Source organism: Triticum dicoccoides, chromosome 2A (genome assembly GCF_002162155.2).
Source record: "Triticum dicoccoides isolate Atlit2015 ecotype Zavitan chromosome 2A, WEW_v2.0, whole genome shotgun sequence".
Classification (NCBI taxonomy): Eukaryota; Viridiplantae; Streptophyta; class Magnoliopsida; order Poales; family Poaceae; genus Triticum; species Triticum dicoccoides.
Window position 1 is genome coordinate 534,306,705 of NC_041382.1, and position 21,540 is coordinate 534,328,244.

At 45.5% G+C, this 21,540-nt stretch overlaps 1 protein-coding gene across 1 annotated transcript; it reads left to right on the forward strand.

Moving 5' to 3' along the window:
- Positions 1-1,104: 1,104 nt before the first annotated feature.
- Positions 1,105-3,870, forward strand: LOC119355223 (serine/threonine-protein kinase-like protein CCR4). The gene has a single exon (XM_037622005.1). It carries the CDS (start codon positions 1,189-1,191, stop codon positions 3,580-3,582), a length of 2,394 nt encoding a protein of 797 aa, XP_037477902.1. The 5' UTR covers positions 1,105-1,188; the 3' UTR covers positions 3,583-3,870.
- Positions 3,871-21,540: the final 17,670 nt, after the last annotated feature.

Genomic DNA, 21,540 nt, shown 5'->3' on the forward strand with positions numbered 1-21,540 from the left:
TTCCGATAATTAACTCAACAATTCTCTTTCCCCTTAACTAATCGATGAGGCAATTCAGTTGCTCTGTTTCAAAAAATAAATACAATGATCATGATGATGAAAAATGGCATAAATGCTCAAATATTTTTCTTAGAGGATGAAATATGCCTATTTTATAAATTGGTAATGAAATTGGTAGGTGCTTGCTTATAAAGGAAGCAAGACCAAAGAAAACCCTGAGTAACCGCGTATCTGCGTGCTCCCAAAAAACAATGGTAGTGTGATATGGATGTCTCACTAGTCCTAACTCCTAAGTCTTTTGTGTTGTTAACATGTTATGTGATCACCATACTAAAGCTAAGGGATCACCTAGGACACATTCAATGAGAATTTTCTAGAATCGTGATCTAACTAGCTAGTGTTGGCCAAGATCACTGGAAAGCGTTTGTCTGAAATTGGTTGATCCCACATGCAACAGTACTTTCTGGTTTGTTTGCTTTTGTTTTGGATTTGCACATACTTTGCTATATATCAATGAAAAAAACTTCCTTTCCACCATTCCATCTGTCTAACCGATCACATTCTCATGTCCATGATCACTCCTCTTCATCTCCTCCTTAGTGCTCAGTATCGATCTTTCTTCCCACCCAATCTCATCCCAATTAAAGGTACTCTAGGTGTCACCCATGGTTGCACTACCATTTTGTCATCCACCTCCGTTGGCTATACTTCTATTCCCTAGCACCGGTGAATGACCCATTCGGATATCGAACCTTAACCTAACCCCATATATCTTCACCCGTCGTTGACGAATTTGTGTTCGTCGCTAGAGAAGGGAGAAATGTGGTCTGAGAAGAAATAACTATTAATACAAGTATTGTAATTTCATAAATTATTAGCTGGATATGAAATAGAAAAAAAATAAACTGATTACACAGTGAATCAAGCATGAGAAAAAAAAACCACATGCACCCCAAAATCTAACAGCTTTCCACTACAAATATGGGTCTAAGACTTCATTATTAAAAGAAGAAAAAGAAAAAGAAAAAGGGCAATGAAAGGGACACCAACCTTTAAACCCTTCCCTCGCTCCCGTTCTCTCCTCGATCTCGTCTCCTGGTCTCCTTCCACCCGCTCGCCCCACGCGACAATGGTCTACACAATCTCCTCCCCTTCTCCTCCTCCTCCCCCCACCTCGCCCCCAACCCAATGTCTCCCATTTTTTCCCGCTCACCTCTAACCCTGCTCGCTCTCCTCCTCGCCTTCCCACCCCTCGTCGCCTCCTCCTCCTCCTTCCCGCTTCCCACCATCGCCATCGCCGCCGTCGGCACCAACACCGCCTCCCCGCACCACCTCGCCTGCGGCCTCGTGTCCAACGGTACAGGCTACCAGCTCTCCTGCGCCAGCGTCTCCAACCGCTCCGCTAGCCCCCGCAAGTACGGATATGGCGGCGGCAGTGCCACGCCCTTCTCCGCCCTCGTCGCCGGTGATGGGTACCTCTGCTCCGTCGACCCGATCTCCTCGCCGCCCGTGTCCATGCGCTGGTGGGACTTGAATGACAGCGAGGAACCGTCCAAGAGGGTGTACAGGGGCGAGGCGCTGTCTGCGGTGGCCGGCGGCGGGGAGTACGTGTGCGGGCTAGTGGAGAAGAGGATAAAGTGCTGGAGGCGGGAATGGGGGGTCGTGCCGGAAGAGGTGGGATTCTCGGCGCTGGCGGCGGGCGGCGGGTTCGTCTGCGGGCTGGTGGCCGGGACGGGTGAGCTGAAGTGCTATGGCAATGGGGACGCAGTGGGGCGGGAGCCGAGGGGCAGGTACATGTTGCTCGCCGCCGGTGACAGGCACGCCTGCGCGGTGGACCACAGAGGCATGCTGGGGTGCTGGGGAGAGGCGGCGGCTGTTGCTGCCGCGGCGCCGCCGAAGCTGATTCGCGCCGTGTCCACGGTGGCGGTGGGCGACGCGCTCACGTGCGTGCTGTGGGGGAACTGGACGGTCTCCTGCTGGCCGGAGGAGGACGCGGCTGTGCCGCCGCAGATAAAGCAGGAGCAGTTCGTCGCTCTGGAAGCCAAGGGGAAGGTGGTGTGCGGGGTGCTCATGTCCGACTACTCGCTGGTGTGCTGGGGCGGAGATGTTGCCGGCGGGGTGAGGAAGGTGTTCGACAAGGTCCTGCCGGGTCCGTGCGCGCCGGCAAGGTCGTGCCCGTGCGGCGTCTGGTCGGGCTCCGCGATGCTCTGTGACAGCGATGGCGCGGCCATCTGCTACCCCTGCGGCTACACTCCTCCCATGAATGCGCAGGCGCCTACGTCCAACCCGTGGGCGTCGACCTCTCACCACATGAGGAAGAAGCGGCGGCCGAGCGATCTTGTGATCGCCATGATAAGCTTTGGAGCTGGTTCAGGACTCGTGGTCCTCGTCGCCGCGCTCTTGGTCGCTTACTGCCTGCGCCGGCGCAGCCGAAGCCGCAGCAGCGGCTCCCATGACTCCGGGCGCATCCACGCCGAGCCGATGACAGCCACGGCGCCGCGCGTGCCGCGGCGGCTCAGCATGCTGCTCTCCAAGGGCCCGAACACGACGGTGGAGCAGTTTCCCCTGGCAGCGCTCCGGGCCGCCACGGACGTCTTCTCGCCATCCCACCGCATCGGCTCCGGCAGCTTCGGCGCCGTCTACCGCGCGGCCCTCCCCGACGGCCGCGAGGTCGCCATCAAGCGCGCGGAGCGGCGTGACTCGGGCGCCTCATCCTCCGCCGCCGCCGCCGCGGCGCGTCGCGTCAACCACGAGTCAGCCTTCGTCTCGGAGCTCTCGCTGCTCTCCCGCCTGAACCACAAGAACCTGGTTCGGCTGCTGGGGTTCTGCGCCGACGGCGGCGAGCACATCCTGGTGTACGAGTTCATGCACAACGGCACCCTCCACGACCACCTCCACAAGCGCCCGGCCCCGCTCTCGCCGCCGCTCGCCTCCTGGCCGTCGCGTCTCCGCCTCGCCCTCGGCGCGGCGCGCGGCATCGAGTACCTGCACACCTACGCCGTGCCGCCCATCATCCACCGCGACATCAAGTCCTCCAACATCCTCCTCGACGCCTCCTGGTCCGCCAAGGTCTCGGACTTCGGCCTCTCGCTGCTCAAGAACCTGGGCACCGGAGACAATGCCGGCGGCGAGGAGCCGTGCGTGACGGCCGGGACGGTGGGGTACATGGACCCGGAGTACTACCGGCTGCAGCACCTGACGGACAAGAGCGACGTGTACAGCTTCGGGGTGCTGCTGCTGGAGCTGCTGTCCGGGTGCAAGGTGATACAGAGGTACGAGGGGAGCGGCACGCCGAGGAACGTGGTGGACATGGCCGTGCCGTACATCGAGTCGGACCGCGTGCACCGGGTGCTCGACATCCGGCTCCCGCTGCCGACGCCGGGGGAGATGGAGGCCGTCGCCTACGTCGGGTACCTGGCCGCGGACTGCGTCCGGCTGCCCGGGCGTGAGCGGCCCTCCATGAGCGAGGTGGTCGGCGTGCTCGAGCGGGCCGTTGCGGCATGCGAGGAGCACGAGGATGGCCCCGACGGCGGCGAGGCGGCCCTGTCGCGGTCGGGCACCGATGGGTCCACCACCATGTGACGTGGCATGCATGGCATGGCTCGCCTCCCTGGTGGCAAGAAGACAGGGAGTTTCTTGAGGATTTTGTTTGTTTGTTTGCTTTTCTCTATTCTCTTTGTAGTTATATTGTTAGAGTATTGACATACTGTGTTGGGCAAATGAAGTCTTTCCTTGTAGAGTAGATCATTTAGTGAAAGGACACATTTTTGCTTTGCCTAATTGGACGGCAAGAAAAGAAATGTATATATTCCTAAGTTGTGACTTTGCTAGTACTACTATTTTGGAGCTCCAAGTGTTATTGAATGGCTACATGTGTAATGCCGGCGTTTCGGAGCTCGGATGCATCTGCACCTGAGTGAACAGTATTCTTTTTTCAAATAAATTTAAAAATATCTGAAATTTGTACGCATCATAGGAGGCTCTTTTAGGTGCTTGCAAAGCTTCACGTTGAGATGACATCCGAGAAGATTGGTAAAAAAACAAAGCTCGGGTGTCGGTGAGTTGGATTCGCAATGTTGAAACTGAATAAGTAGAGAACATGCCGGTTCCAAATTTCATTTTGACGGTGGGTACGTTCTCATCAGTTGCAAGTCTGCATAGCGCACCTTAAACTCATATCAAAAGAAAACTACCAACCATTCATTATGCGAGGGCATTCCTTGAAGTTGCAGGCCTGCAACCAGTACACATGTAAGTAGTACGCTATCCTACACTTTATAAACTGCAACCTGGTGCGATTCTAGTACCCCTATACCAGTTGGTGCGCAGTTGTTGTTGAGAGGCCTTTCGTTTCCATCCAAGCAATTTAACCGACGATCAAGTCAGCGCGTCTCTCTCGCAGTGGCGGAGCTTGGAAGAAAAAGTTGGGCGGGCCATCTCAAAAGAGAGCACAAATATCGAGTCTGCAACTACCCTAGTTCCTTAGTTTCCGAGTTTTTCGTTGTGGCATTTTTGTAAGGTCTTTGGCCTGCATGAGCATCACATTTGGTTCGGTCATTGCTCGGAGCCTGGCTCTTGTTTGTTTTTGACGTGTGGGCATGTTGGTCGTTTACTTATACATGTGCCATGTTGGTGATCCCCAACAGATGACTGGTGATTTGGCGTTCCATAAAATAGGAGAGGGGTCGTCCCTGCGATTTTTAGAATATAAAAAACAGTTGCGCGAAAACAGGCTATGAAATAGCAAACTCGAACTTTGGGGAATAAATAAGATCACCCTTGCTCAGGCTCGCAATTACAAGCAACTGAAGATTATATGTGCTTGATGGCACGTTGCCTAGGACGCTGCTGGTTGGCCGTTGCCCACCATGACGCTACTCATGCCTGCCTGCTGGACCTCTGCGGGTCTGGCATGTGCCTGTACGGCGAGCCACAAGAGCTGATCCACAAGTCACAACCCCTCCTAGTTGTCCAACACGGATCTGCACGAGATACCCTGGGCGCTGGGCGGCAGCTGCTCCCTGGTGTGTGCCTAGGCCACTGCTAAACCAAGATGAGCAGAAGCAGTCACATCTCGTTCTGGGTGGAGGAGGACGCCGGACACTAGCCCACGACTACCAAGTACTGCGCCTCCTTGTACACTACTGGATATTGATCGATTGTGAAGGGGGTGACTGGCTACAAAGCATATGTATTAAGAAGTTGGGCAAAATCCTGGGCGGGCCATGGCCCGGGTCTGCCCCAACAAAGCTCCGCCCCTGCTCTCTCGTACTGCTACTACTATACTATTCCTTGGCGAGGCGAGGGCGAGCAGCATAGTGGAGTTGTACCAACCGTGCATTCGCATTCCCTCGCCATCTGAACTCCTCGGCAAACTCCTCTCCGTTTCCATTCCATACCATTATTTTCTCTCTTTTAGGCGGCGACGCACCAGCGAAGTAGCCGCCGCCAACCAACGCCTGACGGACCGGACCGGCCGGCCATCACACCTCATGGTGCACGTCTCCACCCGTCCAGTCCATCACACAACACAATGACACAAAGGCAAGTGATCCATCTATGCATCACGTGGGCATGCTCCGTGTTGTGTCTTATTTACCGATTTGATAGGTGAGGATAGAGATCCGGCCGGTGGCCAGGTTTTGGTAGCTCGTTTGCGTGTGGGGGATGGAGATTTCGAGTGGATCTCCCTCCTTTCCTCTTGGACCTAGACAGCCGAACACAGGTACCTAGCTAGGCTAGGGAGGGTTAAAATGCACACTGGAGACTCGGCTCATGACTTGTTGAACTGCAGATTGATAACCCTACGTGCATGTTGAAACGGCAAAATCGTGTTATCCTAAGGAAAAAGGAAAGGGGTCAGTCTAGAACTCTAGATACATCCTTCTAAACGAGAATTAGTATTAGAACGGAGCGATTCGTTGTTATGGTTGCTTACCAGATGGAATGTTCGCAACAAGATTCATGCATGTTGCACATAGAACGTCCTACCGGCTCCTTGATTGTTGCTTGGGTTGGATGCCCCGCAGCCCCACACGTTGACATGGTACTATATTCTCTGTCCGTAATTTGTTTATGATATAGTACATCATGCACATGTACCCAAAGAAGCATACGGTGCTACATTTTTGTTGGTGGATTTGTGTTGGCTGCGCTGGGATAAGAAAACGACCGGGGAATATGATGATGTGGTACTCCTTGTTTTCCTTGTGTTTTCATTTAGTCTTGCATAAAAGCTTTGTTGGTTCTATTGTGGTTATGCTAAAACAGAATTTTCTCGAGGTCAAAATGGAATTCTTTCTCACCTGCACCGCTCCGTTCATCTCCATGTTCTTCTCTTGGGATGTTTAGGGCCTGTTTGGGACTACTCCACTTCATAAAAATCAGTTTCGCTCTAGTCAATTCACTTTGGAGCAGTTTTATCCAGAAGTTGTAGCACTAACAAAGAGAATGTTTGGCTTCTATCTAGCTCCAGCTTCAAGAATGAAAAATTTGATGGAAATGATCTATTTGATTGGTAGAGCGCGCAGAAACGAAGGGGTATCCACTTACTGGTGGCAGTGGTGGGTAATTTCCACCCAACTCCAACTTCTAGAGTTTTTTAGAGCACCCCCTCAAGAGCTTCATAAAAAATTGAAAATTGTACCCCAGATTCTAGTTTTTTTGTGGAGCGGCATATCATGGAGCTATCCCGTTTGGCTTATGATTTCTAAAGCGGAGCTGAATTTCAAGGAGCAGAGCAGTCTCAAACAGGTTCTTAATTTAATAAAGTGGCCCTCTTTGAGAGCTCCACCGCTTTAGTTTGCCCGAGAGAAGAAAAATAAATCTCCGTGTTCTTTAAAATATACTCCCTTCGTTTAAATTTCTTTTCGTGGTTTTAATTTAGTATGTACGCCGTCTTGATTCTCGGATCTGACAAGTGACTAAGTGACAACGCACTGCTGATTAACACTAGCATCTTATTTTGCCATTCTCAGATACGGGCACCGTCGTCGTCGAGACGAGCCTAACAAGTCTCAAGGGGCACGGGCAGTGCACCTACCTACCCCTTAAACATCAAAGAATGATGCCATGTGATGCGATTCGCCCTCCAATTAGCTAAGGCATCCATATCTATCCGTGTACTCTTCTCATTTGTTGAGCTGCGGGTGAGCTCTCCGTGCGTGCCTTAGATGCGTGCAGTCTGCGGCCTCGATTTAATTTCTCCGGGAGTTGTTAGGGTTCTGGTTTTCTCTCTGGATCCGATGGAGATCTCACCTAGCTAGTCCGTCCGTTGAGGTGACAGGGTAAACGGGTTGCAGACTTGCAGTTCATGCATGCCTGCCTAACATTTGCTGACCGTCCGGGACGTACAGGATGGATGAGGTTGTTCTTGGCGTCTGCGATTTTGCCACCAACCTGGAAGAGAAAACCTTTGCAAACTTGGTGTAACATCTTTAATGCGTACTCTCTCTCTAATCCGACGAAAAGTGTATATATATAGAAATTTAGGACAAACTGTAGAGTCAAATCCGGCCACATTTGACAAAATGTACAGAAATTCGGCCGTGAGTTGTTCGATGCCGAATTTGTTGACGCAACTAAATAAACTCTTCAAATGTGGCTGGATTCTGGTCTCGAAGTTCGATAGGATCATCTATGTTTTTAAATTCTAAAGTTACGACAACATCCTCACCCTCATCCTCGATGATCATGTTGTGCATGATCACACAATATGCCATTACCTTTCACAAGGTCTCCAGATCCCATTGGTTAGCAAATCCACGAACAAAACGGGCCTGTAGAACTCCAAGTGCTCTTTCGACATCCTTTCTAACTGCTTCTTGTCTTTGGGCAAAGTGATGCATTTTCTGGCCAATTGGGTTAGAGATGGTGTTGACAAAGATAGCTCACGGAGGATAGATACCGTCGACCAGATAGTAGCTCATGTCCATTGACAATATAGTGGCAAGTAGGAGTTTTTTCTTTAGCCAGTCTCGCAAACAATGGTGATCGTTGTAACACATGTAACCTTATCTATTCCATCATGGCTTACGCCCAAGAAGGACTAGCCTCACTCGGGGTAGATCTTCATGAAGTAGGCGATCTCTTGGCCCTTACAAACTCTTGATTCAACTCCACATGATTTGGAGGCTCCCAAGTTAACCTAACCAATATAGGAAACACAACTTTTCAAAAGGTAATAGATGTTGTTATTAATGATGAACTTCTTGCTCTTGTGCTTCAAAAGATAGTCTCCTCAACACCCAATCGCTCTCTCACAGATTTGGCATGGTGGTGGGAGAAGGATTGGAGTGGAAAGCAACTTTAGGGGGCTAGAAATCAAGGATCAAATGGTTGGAATGGAATGCCTTGATCTCAACACAAGTTTAGGTGGTTCTCTCAGAAAATGGATATGGGAAGTGGTGGCTTCGTCCTGGTTGCTCGCTCTGAGGGTAGGTGATGTGGGTGGGGGTATATATAGCCTTCAGCAAAGATCTGGCGTTACACACCTTTATGCACAACTAGGTGAGACCGAAAGAATTCTCTGAGACACTGACTAGTGTAAAAGGTTCGAACGTTAGACGTTCCGGTGAGACCGGATGAATCCACTCGGTGGGACCGATTCGTGATGACCTAAGCAGTTTTTCCATCTCGGTAATTCCGATTGGTTTCACTCGGAGATTCCGAAGTGAAAATAATGGGTTACAGAAACTTAGCACTTGCACTTTGGTGGGACAAAATGCCATCTTGGTGGAACCGAGTTTCTAGGGTTTAGGCAGTGGCTCTATTTGGAGAATCTCGGTGGGTCTAGATGTATCTATTTTGGTGGGACCGAGAATGATTTTAGGGTTTTTGACATATTGGATTGTGATAGTGTAGTTGAGGTTTTTGGAGTAATATCTTCAAGCATTTGAGTAAATGACTCATGATCAAAACCTCACCCCTTTTAATAGTATTGGCTTTCCTTGTTGGGGAACGCAGTATTTCAAAAAATTTCCTACGATCACACAAGATCTATCTAGGAGATGCATAGCAACGAGAAGGGAGAGTGTGTCCACGTACCCTCGTAGACCGAAAGCGGAAGCATTTAGTAAAGCGGTTGATGTAGTCGAACGTCTTCACGATCCAACCGATCCTAGCACCGAACGTACGGCACCTCTGTGTTCAGCACATCACGCTGACGTCCCTCGAGCTCTTGATCCAGTTGAGGACAAGGGAGAGTTCAGTCAGCACGATGGCGTGGCGACGGTGATGATGAAGTTACCAGTGCAGGGCTTCGCCTAAGCACTACGATGATATGACCGAGGTGGTAAACTATGGAGGGGGGCACCACACATGGCTAAGAGATGTCGGTTGTCCCTTTGGGGTGCCCCTCGCCTCCGTATATAAAGGGGGGGGGGAGGAGGAGGTGGCTGGCCTAAGGGGGTGCGGCATAAGGGAGGAGTCCTACTTGTACTCCTAGTCCAAGTAGGATTTGGCCCCCCTCCTTCCTTCCACCGGAGAGGGAAAAGGGGAAGGGAGAGAGAGGGAGAAGGAAAGAGGGGGGCCAGCCCCCTCCCCTAGTCCAATTCGGTTTGGGCAAGGGGGGGGCACCCCTCTCACGTGGCCTTTATCCTCTCCTCCAATAAGGCCCAATACTTCTCCCGGGGGGTTCCGGTAACCTCCAGGTACTCCGGAAAAATGCCCGAACTACTCGGAACCATTCCGATGTCCGAATGCAACCTTCCAATATATGAATCTTTACCTCTCGACCATTTTGAGACTCCTTGTCATGTCCGTGATCTCATCTGGGATTCCGAACAAACTTCGGTCATCAAATCACATAACTCATAATAAAAATCGTCATCGAACGTTAAGCGTGCGGACCCTACGGGTTCGAGAACTATGTAGACATGACCGAGGCACATCTCCGGTCAATAACCAATAGCGGAACCTAGATGATCATATTGGCTCCTACATATTCTACGAAGATCTTTACCGGTCAAACCACATAACAAGATATGTTATTCCCTTTGTCATCGGTATGTTACTTGCCCGAGTTTCGATCGTCGGTATCCTCATACCTAGTTCAATCTTGTTACTGGCAAGTCTCTTTACTCATCCCGTAATGCATCATCCCGTAATTAAATCACTAGTCACATTGCTTTCTAGGCTTATAGTGATGTGCATTACCGAGAGGGCCCAGAGATACCTCTCAGATACACGGAGTGACAAATCCTAATCTCGATCTATTCCAACTCAACAAACACCATCGGAGACACGTGTAGAGCATCTTTATAATCACCCAGTTACATTGTGACGTTTGATAGCACACAAGGTGTTCCTCCGGTATTCGGGAGTTGCATAATCTCATAGTCAGAGGAACAAGTATAAGTCATGAAGAAAGAAATAGCAATAAAACTAAACGATCATTATGCTAAGATAACGGATGATTCTTGTCCATCACATCATTCTCTAATGATGTGAGCCCGTTCATCAAATGACGACACATGTCTATGGTTAGGAAACGTAACCATCTTTGATTAATGAGCTAGTCAAGTAGATGCATACTAGGGACACTTTGTTTGTCTATGTATTCACACATGTACTAAGTTTCCGGTTAATACAATTTGAGCATGAATAATGAACATTTATCATGATATAAGGAAATATAAATAACAACTTTTTTATTGCCTCTAGGGCATATTTCCTTCAGTCTCCCACTTGCACTAGAGTCAATAATCTAGTTCACATCACCATGTGATTTAGCACCAATAGTTCACATCACCATGTGACTAACACCCAAAGGGTTTACTAGAGTCAATAATCTAGTTCACATCGCCATGTGATTAACACCCAAAGAGTACTAAGGTGTGATCATGTTTTGCTAGTGAGAGAAGTTTAGTCAATGGGTCTGCCACATTCAGATCCGTATGTATTTTGAAAATTTCTATGTATACAATGCTCTGCATGGAGCTACTCTAACTAATTGCTCCCACTTTTAATATGTATCCAGATTGAGACTCAGAGTCATCCAGATCAGTGTTAAAGCTTGCATCGATGTAACTCTTTACGATGAACTCTTTATCACCTCCATAACCGAGAAATATTTCCTTAGCCCTCTTAGGTAACTAAGGATAACTTTGAATGCTGTCCCATGATCCACTCCTGGATCAATATCGTACTCCCTTGCCAAACTCATGGCAAGGTACACAATAGGTCTGGTACACATCATAGCATACTTTATAGAACCTATGGCTGAGGCATAGGGAATGACTTTCATTCTCTTTCCATTTTCTGCCGTGGTCGTGTTTTGAGTCTTACTCAACTTTACACCTTGCAATACAGGCAAGAACTCCTTCTTTGACTATTCCATTTTGAACTACTTCAAAATCTTGTCAAGGTATGTACTCATTGAAAAATCTTATCAAGCGTCTTGATCTATCTCTATAGATCTTGATGCCCAATATGTAAGCAGCTTCACCGAGTTCTTTCTTTGAAAAAATCCTTTCAAACACTCCTTTATGATTTCTAGAAAATTCTACATCATTTCTGATCAACAATATGTCATTCACATATACTTATCAAAAAGGTTGTAGTGCTCCCACTCACTTTCTTGTAAATACAGGCTTCTCGAAAAGTCTGTATAATACCATATGCTTTTATCACACTATCAAAGAATATATTCCAACTCCGAGAGGCTTGCACCAGTCTATAAATGGATCGCTGGAGCTTGCACACTTTGTTAGCACCTTTTGAAGGAAGCATGCCCTAGAGGCAATAATAAAGTTGTTATTTATATTTCCTTATATCATGATAACTGTTTATTATTCATGCTATAATTGTATTAACCGGAAACTTAGTACATGTGTGAATACATAGACAAACAGAGTGTCACTAGTATGCCTCTAATTGACTAGCTCGTCAATCAAAGATGGTTAAGTTTCCTAGCCATGGACAAAGAGTTGTCATTTGATGAATGGGATCACATCATTAGAGAATGATGGGATTGACTTGACCCATCCATTAGCTTAGCACGATGATCGTTTAGTTTGTTGCTATTGCTTTCTTCATAACTTATACATGTTCCTATGACTATGAGATTATGCAACTCTCGAATACTGGACGAACACTTAGTGTGTTATAAAACTTCACAACGTAACTGGGTGATTAAAAATATGCTCTACAGGTGTCTCCGATGGTATTTGTTGAGTTGGCATAGATCAATATTAGGATTTGTCACTCCGATTGTCGGAGAGGTATCTCTGGGCCCTCTCGGTAATGCACATCACTATAAGCCTTGCAAGCAATGTAACTAATGAGTTAGTTGTGGGATGTTGCATTACGGAATGAGTAAAGAGACTTGCCGGTAACGAGATTGAACTATGTATTGAGATACCGACGATCAAATCTCGGGCAAGTAACATACCGATGACAAAGGGAACAACGTATGTTGTTATGCGGTTTGACCGATAAAGATCTTCATAGAATACGTAGGAACCAATAAGAGAATCCAGGTTCCACTATTGGTTATTGACTGGAGATGAGTCTCGGTCATGTCTACATAGTTCGCGAACCCGTAGGGTCTGCACGCTTAACATTCGATGACGATCGGTATTATGAGTTTATGTGTTTTGATGTACCGAAGGTTGTTCGGAGTCCCGGGTGTGATCACGGACATGATGAGGAGTCTCGAAATAGTCTAGACATAAATATCAATGTATTGGAAGGCTATGTTTGGACATCAGAATGGTTCCGGGTGAGTTCGGGCATTTACCGGAGTACTGGGGGGTTACGGGAATCCCCCGGGGAGTGTATGTGCCTTATTGGGCCTTAGTGGGAGAGAGGAGGAGGTAGCCAAGGTGGAGGGCGCGCCCCCAAGCCCAATCCAAATTGGGTGGGGGGCCGGCCCCCCCTTTCCTTCCCTCTCTCCCCCTTCCTTCCTCTCCTACTCCAACTAGGGAAGGGGGAATCCTACTCCCATCGGGAGTAGGACTCCCCCTTGGGTGCGCCATGAGAGGTCCGGCCCTCTCCCTCCTCCACTCCTTTATATACGGTGGAGGGGGCACGCCATCAACACACAAGTTGATTGTTTAGCCGTGTGCGGTGCCCCCCTCCATAGATTTCCACCTCGGTCATATCGTTGCAAAGCTTAGGCGAAGCCCTGCGTCGGTAACTTCATTATCACTGTCATCACGCCGTCGTGCTAACGAAACTCTCCCTCGACCTCAGCTGGATCTAGAGTTCGTGGGACATCACGGAGTTGAATGTGTGCAGATCGCGGAGGTGCCGTACCTTCGGTGCTAGGATCGGTTGGATCGTGAAGACGTACGACTACATCAACCGCGTTGTCATAATGCTTCCGCTTACGGTCTACGAGAGTACGTGGACAACACTCTCCCCTCTCGTTGCTATGCATCACCTAGATGGATCTTGCGTGTGCCTAGGATTTTTTTAAAATTACTGTGTTCCCCAATAGTGGCATCCGAGCCAAGTTTTGCGTAGATGTTATATGCACGAGTAGAACACAAAGGAATTGTGGGCGTGAGTATATACATTGCTTGCCGTCACTAGTTGATTCTTGATTCAGCGGTATTGTTGGATGAAGCGGCTCAGACCGACATTACGCTTACGCTTATGCAAGACTGGTTCTACCGACGTGCTTCGCACACAAGTGGCTAGTGGGTGTATGTTTCTCCAACTTTAGTTGAATCGGTTTCAATGAACAAGGTTCTTTCTGAAGATCAAAAAGCAATCACTATACTATGTTGTGGTTTTTGATGCGTAGGTAAGAACGGTTCTTGCTAGAAGCCCGTAGCAGCCACATAAAACATGCAACAACAAAGTAGAGGACGTCAACTTGTTTTTGCAAGGCATGTTGTGATGTGATATGGTCAAGACATGATTATATAAATTGTTGTATGAGATGATCATGTTTTGTAACAAAGTTATCGGCAACTAGCAGGAGCCATATGGTTGTCGCTTTATTGTATGAAATGCAATCGCCATGTAATTGCTTTACTTTATCACTAAGCGGTAGCGATAGTCGTAGAAGCAATAGTTGGCGAGACAACAACGATGCTTTGATGGAGATCAAGGTGTCAAGCCGGTGACGATGGTGATCATGACGGTGCTTTGGAGATGGAGATCAAAGGCACAAGATGATGATGGCCATATCATATCACTTATATATTGATTGCATGTGATGTTTATCCTTTATGCATATTATTTTGCTTAGTTCGGTGGTAGCATTATAAGATGATCTCTCACTAAATTTCAAGGTATAAGTGTTCTCCCTGAGTATGCACCGTTGCTACAGTTCGTCGTGCCGAGACACCATGTGATTATCGGGTGTGATAAGCTCTACGTTCACATACAACGGGTGCAAGCCAGTTTTGCACATGCAGAATACTCGGGTTAAACTTGACGAGCCTAGCATATGCAGATATGGCCTCGGAACACTGAGACCGAAAGGTCGAGCGTGAATCATATAGTAGATATGATCAACATAGTGATGTTCACCATCGACAACTACTCCATCTCACGTGATGACCGGACATGGTTTAGTTGATATGGATCACGTGATCACTTATATGATTAGAGGGATGTCTATCTAAGTGGGAGTTCTTAAGTAATATGATTAACTGAACTTTAATTTATCATGAACTTAGTACCTAATAGTATTCTGCATGTATATGTTGTTGTAGATAGATGGCTCGTGCTGTTGTTCCGTTGAATTTTAATGCGTTCCTAGAGAAAGCTAAGTTGAAAGATGATGGTAGCAACTACATGGACTGGGTCCGTAACTTGAGGATTATCCTCATTGCTGCAAAGAAGAATTACGTCCTAGAAGCACCGCTAGGTGACAAACCCGCTGCAGGAGCAACACTTGATGTTATGAACGTTTGGCAGAGCAAAGCTGGTGACTACTCGATAATTTAGTGTGCCATGCTTTACGGCTTAGAACTGGGACTTCAACGACGTTTTGAACATCATGGAGCATATGAGATGTTCCATGAGTTGAAGTTAATATTTCAAGCAAATGTCCGGATTGAGAGATATGAAGTCTCCAATAAGTTCTACAGCTACAAAATGGAGGAGAATAGTTCTGTCAGTGAACATATACTCAGAATGTATGGGTACCACAACCACTTGACTCAGCTGGGAGTTAATCTTCCTGATGATAGTGTCATTGATAGAGTTCTTCAATCACTGCCACCAAGCTACAAGAGCTTCGTGATGAACTATAATATGCAAGGGATAGATAAGACAATTCCCGAGCTCTTCGCAATGCTAAAGGCTGCGGAGGTAGAAATCAAGAAGGAGCATCAAGTGTTGATGGTCAACAAGACCACTAGGTTCAAGAAGAAGGGCAAAGGAAAGAAGGGGAACTTCAAGAAGAACAACAAGCAAGTTTCTGCTCAAGTGAAGAAACCCAAGTCTGGACCTAAGCCTGAGACTGAGTGCTTCTACTGCAAAGGGACTGATCACTGGAAATGGAACTGCCCCAAGTATTTGGCAGATAAGAAGGATGGCAAAGTGAAAGGTATATTTGATATACATGTTATTGATGTGTACCTTACTAATGCTCGCAGTAGCACCCGGGTATTTGATACTGGTTCTGTTGCTAATATTTGCAACTCGAAACAGGGGCTATGGATTAAGCGAAGATTGGCTAAGGACGAGGTGACGATGTGCATGGGAAATGATTCCAAAGTCGATGTGATCGCCGTCGACACACTATCTCTACATCTACCTTCGGGATTAGTATTAGACCTGAATAATTGTTATTTGGTGCCAGCGTAAGCATGAACATTATGTCTGGATCTTGTTTGATGCGAGAAGGTTATTCATTTAAATTAGAGAATAATGGTTGTTCTATTTATATGAGTAATGTTTTTTATGGTCATGCACCCTTTGATGAGTGGTTGATACGTCTCCGTCGTATCTATAATTTTTGATTGTTCCATGCCAATATTCTACAACTTTCATATACTTTTGGCAACTTTTTATACTATTTTTGGAACTAACATATTGATCAAGTGCCCAGTGCCAGTTCCTATTTGTTGCATGTTTTTTGTTTCGCAGAATATCCATATCAAACGGAGTCCAAACGGGATAAAAACTGACGGAGATTTTTTTGAAATATATATATGAGTTTTGGAAAGAAGAATCCACGCGAGACGATGCTCGAGGGGCCCATGAGGTAGGGGGCGCGCCCCTGACCCTCGTGGCCACCCCGTAAGGCGGTTGATGCCCTTCTTTCGCCGCAAGAAAGCTAATTTCCGGATAGAGATCGTGTCAAAATTTCAGCCCAATTGGAGTTACGGATCTCCGGGAATATAAGAAATGTTGAAAGGGAAGAATCTGAGAACGCAGAAACAGAGAGAGACAGAGAGACAGATCCAATCTCGGAGGGGCTCTCGCCCCTCCCGTGCCATGGAGGCCATGGACCATAGGGGAAACCCCTCTCCCATCTAGGGAGGAGGTCAAGGAAGAAGAAGAAGGAGGGGGGCTCTCCCCCCACGCTTCCGGTGGCACCGGAGTGCCACCGGGGGCCATCATCATCACCGCAATCTACACCAACACCTCTGCCATCTTCACCAACATCTCCATCACCTTCCCCCCTCTATCTATAGCGGTCCACTCTCCCGCAACCCGCTGTACCCTCTACTTGAACATGGTGCTTTATGCTTCATATTATTATCCAATGATGTGTTGCCATCCTATGATGTCTGAGTAGATTTTCGTTGTCCTATCGGTGGTTGATGAATTGCTATGATTGATTTAATTTGCTTGTGGTTATGTTGCTGTCCTTTGGTGCCCATCATATGATTGCACGCGTGGATCACACCATAGGGTTAGTTGTATGTTGATAGGACTATGTGTTGGAGGTCAAGAGTGACAGAAGCTTCAACCTAGCATAGAAATTGATGCACACGGGATTGAAGGGGGACCAATATATCTTAATGCTATGGTTGGGTTTTACCTTAATGAACATTAGTAGTTGCAGATGCTTGCTAATAGTTCCAATCATAAGTGCATAGAATTCCAAGTCAGGGATGACATGCTAGCAGTGGCCTCTCCCACATAATACTTGCTATCGGTCTAGTAAAGTAGTCAATTTCTTAAGGGGCAATTTCGCAACTCCTACCACCACTTTTCCACACTCGCTCTATTTACTTTAGTTGCTTCTTTACCTTAACAGCCCCTAGTTTTATTTTCGTGCTCTTTACTTTCTTGCAAACTTATCCAACAACACCTACAAAGTACTTCTAGGTTCATACTTGTTCTAGGTAAAGCGAACATCAAGCGTGCGTAGAGTTGTATCGGTGGTCGATAGAACTTGAGGGAATATTTGTTCTACCTTTAGCTCCTCGTTGGGTTCGACACTCTTACTTATCAAAAACTGTTGTGATCCCCTATACTAGTGGGTTATCAAGACCCTTTTCTGGCGCCGTTGCCGGGGAGCAATAGCGTGGGGTGAATATTCTCGTGTGTGCTTGTTTGCTTTATCACTAAGTAATTTTTATTTGTTGTTCTTAGTTGTTTTATATCTTTAGTTATGGGTAGAAAACGCAAAATACCAAAAAAAAAATTAGTTGTACCTACTGAACCAATGGTTGAAGAACCACTCAAAATCTATCACACTGCTAAAGCTTTTTACTTGGATCATCTTCGATCCCTTTGTGGTCGTGCCAAAACCCCAACTAGCTTAGTTGAGGGCAAATCTTTAGATGAGCATGCTTGTTATGTGTGACACCATATATCTGAAAAAGGGAAACTATTATGGGGTCAAATTCAACGTTTGTAATGTTATGCTTGGAATTTATGTGAAATATATGATTTTACTTGTTGTTCTGAAAACCCTAAGAAACACCTTCCCTACCAATGTGAGTTTATTGATAATGGAATCTTATCTTCTTATGCTAAAGGTGTTTATAGTTACTATGATGTTCAACAAATTGAAGAATTTGTTGCTTTTGAGGGTGCTTATGAAATTGCTTCTTTGATTGAAAAGTATGATGCTACTTTTCACAAATCTGAAAATTTTGCTATACTTAAATATTGCTATGATAATTATTCTTCTAATAACTATGTTAAACAATATATTGAGGAATACTCCGCTGTCCAAGAAGAGACTAATATTTTGCAGGAGTCTATGGAAGAAGAAATTGATGACACTGTGAGCTCATTGGATGAAAAAGATGAGGAAGAGAGCGAAGAACAAAAGGAGGAAGAGCGGATTGATCACCCGTGCCTACCTTCTAATGAGAGTAACTCTTCAACTCATACATTGTTTAATTCCCCTTCGTGCTTACCGAAGGATGATTGCTATGATGACTGTTATGATCCCTATGATTGTTTTGAAATATCCCTTTTTGATGATGCTTGCTATGCTTATGGCCAAGATGCTAATATGAATTATGCTTATGGAGATGAAATTGCTATAGTTCCTTATGTTAAACATGAAATTGTTGCTATTGCACCCACGCATGATAGTCCTATTATCTTTTTGAATTCTCCCGATTATACTATATCGGAGAAGTTTGCACTTATTAAGGATTATATTGATGGGTTGCCTTTTACCGTTGCACATGATGATTTTGATGAATATAATATACATGTGCTTTCTGCTCCTACTTGCAATTATTATGAGATAGGAACTATATCTCCACCTCTCTATGTTTTCAACATGATAAAATTGCAAGAAACTGTTTATACTATGCATTGGCCTTTACTAGGTGTGCATGAATTGTTCCTTTATGACATGCCGATGCATAGGAAGAGAGTTAGACTTTGTCATTGCTTGATATATGTTGCTTTGTGCTCACTACTAAATTACAAATCATTGTTAATTAAAATTGGCTTTGATATACCTTGGGATCCGGGTGGATTCACTACTTGAGCACTATATGCCTATCTTAATGGCTTTAAAGAAAGTGCTGCCAGGGAGACAACCCGGAAGTTTTAGAGAGTCATTTATTTTTGTTGAGTGCTTTCATATAGTTTAAAAACAACAAAAATAAAGAGGGGAACCCAAAACTTTTTCTAAAAGGAAAGTGAAAGTGAGAAAGACAAGCACTGTTGAAGTGGGAGAGCTCCTTGAACTTTGTTCATGCTCACGGCAACTTTGTGAATCTTGATTACAGAAACTTTTCAACAAAAATAATTATCCCCTTGTACAATTCCATTGTATTATAAAAATAATTTGCCAAGGTTTTCCTTTAGGATGTTTACATTTGCTTGATGGTTTGTACGGTGCAGGACAGAAACTTTGGCTGTAGTGCGCGATTTTACATTTTTAGCTGGAACGCCAAATGGTTTTGATTCTTTTTGTACTGTATTCCTATACAAATTTTTTATGTTTTCTAATTTTGGTAGAATTTTCAAGTATCAGAAGTATGGTGAATATTCAAATTATTACAGACTGTTATGTTTTATACAGATTCTGTTTTTGATGCATAGTTTGCTAGTTTTGATGAAACTATCAATTTATATCAGTGGATTAAGGCATGAAAAAGTTATATTACAGTAGACACAATGCAAAAACAAAATATGAATTGGTTTGCAACAGTACCTAGAGTAGTGATTTGCTTTATTATACTAACGGATCTTACCGAGTTTTCTGTTGAAGTTTTGTGTGGATGTTCGATGATTGAGAAGGTCTCGATGTGAGAAGAAGGAAGAGAGGCAAGAGCTCAAGCTTGGGGATGCCTGAGGCACCCCAAGTAAATATTTAAGGAGACTCAAGCGTCTAATCTTGGGGATGCTGGGGAGGCATCCCCTCTTTCTTCAACAAGTACCGGTATGTTTTCAGATTCGTTTCGTTCATACGATATGTGCAATCTTGGAGCGTCTTTTGCATTTAGTTTTTCTTTTATGCACCGTACTGGTATGAGATAGTCCTTGGTTGATTTATAGAATGCTCTTTGCACTTCACTTATATCTTTTGAGTATGGCTTTATAGAATGCTTCATGTGCTTCACTTATATCATTTGAAGTTTGGATTGCCTGTTTCTCTTTACATAGACAACCGCCATTTGTAGAATGCTATTTTGCTTCACTTATATTTGTTAGAGCGTGGGCATATATTTTGTAGAAAGAATTAAACTCTCTTGCTTCACTTATATCTATTTTGACAGATGACAGGAATTGGTCATTCACATGGTTAGTCATAAAATCCTACATAAAACTTGTAGATCACTGAATATGATGTGTTTGATTCCTTGCAATAGTTTTGCAATATAAAGATGTTGATATTAGAGTCATGCTAGTGGGTAGTTGTGGATTGTAGAAATACTTGTGTTGAGGTTTGTGATTCCCGTAGCATGCACGTATGGTGAACCGTTATGTAATGAAGTCGGAGCATGATTTATTTATTGATTGTCTTCCTTATGAGTGGCGGCCGGGGACGAGCGATGGTCTTTTCCTACCAATCTATCCCCCTAGGAGCATGCGCGTAGTACTTTGTTTCGATAACTAATAGCTTTTTGCAATAAGTATGTGAGTTCTTTATGACTAATGTTGAGTCCATGGATTATACGCACTCTCACCCTTCCACCATTGCTAGCCCTCTAGTACCGCGCAACTTTCGCCGGTACCATAAACCCACCATATATCTTCCTCAAAACAGCCACCATACCTACCTATTATGGCATTTCCATAGCCATTCGGAGATATATTGCCATGCAACTTCCATCATCATCATATACATGACTTGAACATTCATTGTCATATTGCTTTGCATGATCGTAAGATAGCTAGCATGCTGTTTTCATGGCTTGTCCGTTTCTTTACATCATTGCTATGCTAAATCATTGCACATCCCGGTACACCACCGGAAGCATTCATATAGAGTCATATCTTTGTTCTAGATATCGAGTTGTAAGTAAATAAAAGTGTGATGATCATCATTATTAGAGCATTGCCCCAGTGAGGAAAGGATGATGGAGACTATGATTCCCCCATAAGTCGGGATGAGACTCCGGACTTTACAAAAAAATAAAAGAGGCCAAAGAAGCCCAAATAAAAAAAGAGGCCAAAGAAGCCCACCAAAAAAAAAGAAAACAAAACAAAAAAATGAGAGAAAAAGAGAGAAGGGGCAGTGCTACTATTCTTTTCCACACTTGTGCTTCAAAGTAGCACCATGTTCTTCATATAGAGAGTCTCTTGAGTTATCACTTTCATATACTAGTGGGAATTTTCATTATAGAACTTGGCTTGTATATTCCGATGATGGGCTTCCTCAAATGCCCGAGGTCTTCATGAGCAAGCAAGTTGGATGCACACCCACTTAGTTTCAGTTAGAGCTTTCATACACTTATAGCTCTAGTGCATCCGTTGCATGGCAATCCCTACTCACTCACATTGATATCTATTGATGGGCATCTCCATAGCCCGTTGATACGCCTAGTTGATGTGAGACTATCTTCTCCTTTTTGTCTCCTCCACCATCATATTCTATTCCACCTATAGTGTTATGTCCATGGCTCACGCTCATGTATTGCGTGAAAGTTGAAAAGGTTTGAGAATGTCAAAAGTATGAAACAATTGCTTGGCTTGTCATCGGGGTTG

What these genes read in the sequence shown, in the direction of transcription:
- LOC119355223 (XM_037622005.1), top strand. Translation starts at nt 1,189, where the DNA reads ATGTCTCCCATTTTTTCCCGCTCACCTCTAACCCTGCTCGCTCTCCTC.